The 5,000-nt window shown below is 43.3% G+C and overlaps 1 protein-coding gene across 4 annotated transcripts in view; it reads left to right on the top strand.

The window, feature by feature from the left end:
• LOC143288077 (uncharacterized) overlaps positions 1-5,000 on the top strand; it is a 322,115-nt gene that overhangs the window by 271,783 nt on the left and 45,332 nt on the right. For all 4 annotated transcript variants that reach the window (XR_013056031.1, XM_076596351.1, XM_076596350.1 and 1 more), the window contains one exon: positions 4,304-5,000. This exon is cut by the window's right edge and continues 522 nt beyond it. Coding sequence is in view for 3 of the 4 variants with exons in the window: in XM_076596351.1 (XP_076452466.1) it covers positions 4,304-5,000 (697 nt within the window). In the remaining variant the exon portion in view is untranslated. The remainder of the gene's footprint in view (positions 1-4,303) is intronic.

Raw genomic sequence — 5,000 nt, 5'->3', positions numbered from 1 at the left:
AAATAAAAAATGAAGCCTAATTATATGCAAACTGCATTTACTGTTATATTTATATTTTTTGTATTCTCTAAACTTGGCCCTTTGACCTCTTATTCTGACACAACAACAAGAGGAGTCGTTATTATCATTTTTTTGTTCAAACAGGATCTTCTTTTGCTAAGCATGGAATTTTTATTTACTTTGCAAACGTTTTGGTGCAGGTAGTAAAAAAGGGAAATTACTCTGTAATTAATGCTAGGGGACTTAATTTATCACAAGTGAGTCTTGAAGGCCTTGCCTCTCTTGTTTTTGTGTGTGTCGTTAACTGGGCAGAATTGTAGAAAGGTCTTTACTGTGACTGATTCCATACCCTTTAGCCAATGAATCAATCAATCTTCTTCTTCTTCTTCTTCTTCTCTTCCTCCTGTTCCTCCTCCTCTTGTTTCATCGTCATCTTCGTCTTCGTTTCTGTATTGACATCCATCTGGAGTTATTGTTTACTTCTATCAAATCTTCACTTTAACAAAATCTGACACAACAGGGTGTGTTTTTTGGTTGTTGTCGGTTGGTTTTTTTGGTTGTTTTTTTTTTCTCCAATTTTATTGTAACATTCTTTACTCTGGTTAAATCTTCACTGACTCACATGTGTAAACAAAGTTAGTCTGTGTTTTAACCCGGTGTTCGGTTGTCTGTGTGTGTCCGTGGTAAACTTTAACACTGACATTTTCTCTGCAAATACTTTGTCAGTTGACACCAAATTAGGCATAAAAATAGGAAAAATTCAGTTCTTTCCAGTCATCTTGTTTAAAGCTACATTGCACCTCTGGGATGGGCACAAAAATAAAAAATGAAGCCTAATTATATGCAAACTGCATTTACTGTTATATTTATATTTTTTTGTATTCTCTAAACTTGGCACTTTGATCTGATATTCTGACCCAACAACAAGAGCAGTCATTATTATCTTTTTTGTTTGTTTGTTCAAACAGGAACTTCTTTTGCTAAGCATGAAAGTTTTATTTATTTTGCAAACGTTTTTGGTGCAGATAGTAAAAAAGGGAAATTACTCTGTAATTAATGCTAGGGGAATTAATTCGAATCTGGTTAGGACTTTTTTTTTCTTTTCTTTTTTTTAACGCGAAGCTTTATAATAACAAATACAGAACACATTTTAACGATTAGATTTTTTTTTTTAAAGTGCATCACAAGTGAGTCTTGAAGGCCTTGCCTCTCTTGCTTTTTTGTTGTTTTTTTTATCGTTGTGGTCAGCTCTTACGTCTAAACCGCAGTTCCTCCTAAATTGTCTCATCAATGTGCAGAATAACCAGTTCCCATGTCTCCTTGGTGCAGGCCCAATTCGCCTATTCGCCGTTTTATTATTATTATTATTATTATCATCATTATCATCGTTATCATCGTTATCATCATTATCATTATTGTTATTGTTGTAGGGATTGTTTAGGTATTTGATTATTCAATTATTCATCTAGATTTACGGGCTTATTTATTACTGTAACCTACTTGTTTATAATTTTATTTGAAGGTCGTTTTTCATGTTTTTAGTAATTTCTTATAACGAGTGTGAAATGGAGACCTATGGGATGGAGGGGGGAGGGGGGGCGCATGGATATTTGATGCAGCTGAGATTGTGTGCTTCTGAGCGTATGCAAATCAGCTGAATGGCTTATATTATGTTGTCTATGTTTGTACTATATAGAAGTTGACTGTGCCACCACACCAAGCATCTCCTTTTAAGGGCAATGAATTATCTTGTGATCTTGTGATTTCACCTACTGTGGGGTAGGTGGTCGTACCGCTTACCACGCTCGCCTCTAACTTGAGAGATTGACTCCGTGCCACGTTTTGCCTACACGCCATTTCCGTTTCGCCTATTCTCTGTCTCTGTCTCTCTCTCCCCCCCCCCCCTCCCCATAGGTCTCCATAATTTCACTTGAATCATTCATGTGTAGCATTCATGCTAGGGTTTTGTTGTTGTTTTTCCCTTGGTGTACGTGTGTGTATGTGTGTGTGTGTGTTTGTGTGTGTGTGCGCGCGTGTGCGTGTGTGTGTGTGTGTTAGTGTGTGTGTGTGTGTGCGCGCGTGTGTGCGTGTGTGTGTTACTCGCTTCCGTTCCGTACAGTTTGACGCTGTGTTATACTCGTACATTATACATGTATTAAGTATTCAGTATATATTTATATGCATACATGTTTGTGTGTCTCTTAGAACAACGGAGGATGTGTAAGTCGGCCAAAGTGCTAATATCTTCACCGTTGGAAAATAAAGATTCATTCATTAATTCTCTCTCTCTCTCTCTCTCTCTCTCTCTCTCCACACACACACACACACACACACACACACACACACACACACCTTTACAATAACTTCAGGCAAAAACATCTGAACTCTGAAGGTCAATGGAATTTTCACTTGCTGAAGAATGGTTCTATCATTTTACAGTATTATTCATAAACTATGTGGTTATATTAACAAACAATGAGGCCAGGAGATGAAATGATTAACAAAATGTCATGTGTTTATATTATTTAATGTCCTGAAGATGCGACCGGAATTCTTTGACAACAATGAAGAAATTTAGAATCAATTTACAATGCACAAAAAGCACTTTTGGTTTCGTATGTATTTTACATTTTGTTGTCGCTACGTGATCACCATATTGTGTACTTTTGTCCTCTTTCTTTCTGGAGACCGGAGGCCTGGAGATTAAAGTTTTTATTCCCCCCCCCTCCTCACTGTCTGTCTGTCTGTCTATCTCTCTCTCTCTCTCTGTCTCACTGTCTGTGTCTGTTTTTGTCTGTCTGTCTGTCCCTTTCTGTCTGTCTGCCCCTTTCTGTCTGTCTGTCTGTCTGTCTGTCTGTCTGTCTGTCCCTTTCTGTCTGTCTGTCTGTCTGTCTGTCTGTCTGCCCCTTTCTGTCTGTCTGTCTGTCTGTCTGTCCCTTTCTGTCTGTCTGCCCCTTTCTGTCTGTCTGTCTGTCTGTCCCTTTCTGTCTGTCTGTCTGTCTGTCTGCCTGCCCCTTTCTGTCTGTCCCTTTCTGTCTGTCTGTCCCTTTCTGTCTGTCTGTCTGTCTGTCTGTCCCTTTCTGTCTGTCTGTCTGTCCCTTTCTGTCTGTCTGTCCCTTTCTGTCTGTCTGTCTGTCCCTTTCTGTCTGTCCCTTTCTGTCTGTCTGTCTGTCTCTTTCTGTCTGTCTCTTTCTGTCTGTCTGTCTGCCTGTCCCTTTCTGTCTGTCTCTTTCTGTCTGTCTGTCTGTCTGTCCCTTTCTGTCTGTCTGTCTCTGTCTGTCTGTCTGTCTGTCCCTTTCTGTCTGTCTGTCTGTCTGTCCCTTTCTGTCTGTCCCTTTCTGTCTGTCTCTGTCTGTCCTTTTCTGTCTGTCTGTCTGTCTTTTTCTGTCTGTCTGTCTGTCCCATTCCCTCTCTTTCTCTGGTTGTCTGTCCGAATGTGATGTCTGTCTGGTGTTCCAAGGAAAGAGTCTTGGATCGCAAGTTTTTTTTTCTTCCTTTCTTCTCTGTCTGTCCGACTGTCTGTATCTGTCTCTATCTATCTATCTATCTATCTATCTTTCTTTCTTTCTTTCTTTCTGATAAATTGATAAGAAGCTGCTGACAAGAATGATGAGTTCTGATGTTCCAAACGATAATGTTTTTATACACTCTTGTGGGATCCGGAGGCAGTCTTTTATGTCTTTTTTTTTTTTTTTTTTTTTTTTTTTTTTTTTGTAGTTTCTCTCATTTTCTCTCGCCTTGACTACTGTAACTCTCTATTTTCTGGTTTGCCTACTTCAACCATTCAATCCCTTCAGCGCATACAAAACTCTGCTGCCTGACTCTTTTGCAACATCTCCACTGGCTCCCTGCCTCACACAGAATAAAGTATAAGATCAGCACTCTATGTTATAAATGTATTCACAAATCTGCCCCTTACTATCTCTGTGGCTGCCTTCACCTCTCCACTCCATCTTGCTCTCTACGATTCACTTCAGATCCACTCTGTTTACGCATACCCAGATTCAAACACTCCACTTTTGGCCGTCGTTATTTCTCTGTCTCTGGACCTTTCAGTTGGAATGAACTCCCTCTTCCGCTTCATCAGGTCTCTACACTCAGCTCTCCCAAGTCTGGCCTTAAAACCCACCCCCTTTTCAAGACAGCCTCCACCCGTCCCTGCCTTTTCTTTGTCCTTAAGTTTCTCAAGTTTAGAGTTTTGCATGCGTGTGAATGACTGGTGTGAAAGCGCTTTGATTTATCTCTGCACAAGATTCAGCGCGATACAAACACTTACCATATGTCGTGTGTGTGTTTGTCACAGGAACTGCAAGCTGTACAAAGGCACGGGAGGGGTGACTGGTAGCGGTGACGAACCCTCAACCCGCGACAAACGCGGCGGCGGCGGGGGGGTTGGCGGCGGAGGAGGCGGCGGCGGCGGGAACGCTGTGGGACCTTCCGGCGTCCCCCTCCCCTCTTCATCCTCCTCCACCACCTTCCCCACGACCACCTCATCCTCTCCCTTCACCGCCTCCAGCCACCAACACAACAACCATCACCACGACCCCACCACCACCACCACTACCTCTGTCCCCAACATCACTCCTTGGCCCCCTGGCGGTGGTGGCAGCGGTAGAACCGTGGAGAAGAAGAGTGTGGGCGCGGGTGGTGGTGGTAGCGGAGGTGGAGAACGGGCTGGAGGAAAGGAGAACGTGGTGGTGGTAGGAGAAGGAGGAGGAGAGATGGGGGTGGAAAGGGAGGAGACGGAGGAGGAGGGAGAGGAGGGGGTGGTGACAACAAGGGATGGTGGTGGATGTGGAGGAGGTGGAGGAAGGCGCGGCAAGTTCCCGCTGCAGCGCAAGACGTCCAACGTGACCAACGACTCGGGACGCAGCTCCAACAGCGCCGCCACGCACGACGACAACCTGGACTCCCCCTCCTCCTCCTCCTCCCTCTTCCCCTGCAGCAACAACAACCACTCCTGTCACTACTACTACAACAACGATGACGGCGGCGTCCTT

Source organism: Babylonia areolata, chromosome 12 (genome assembly GCF_041734735.1).
Source record: "Babylonia areolata isolate BAREFJ2019XMU chromosome 12, ASM4173473v1, whole genome shotgun sequence".
In the NCBI taxonomy this organism is placed as follows: domain Eukaryota; kingdom Metazoa; phylum Mollusca; class Gastropoda; order Neogastropoda; family Buccinidae; genus Babylonia; species Babylonia areolata.
The sequence above is the reverse complement of the archived record's forward strand: the minus strand, read 5'-3'. Positions and strand labels throughout refer to the sequence as shown.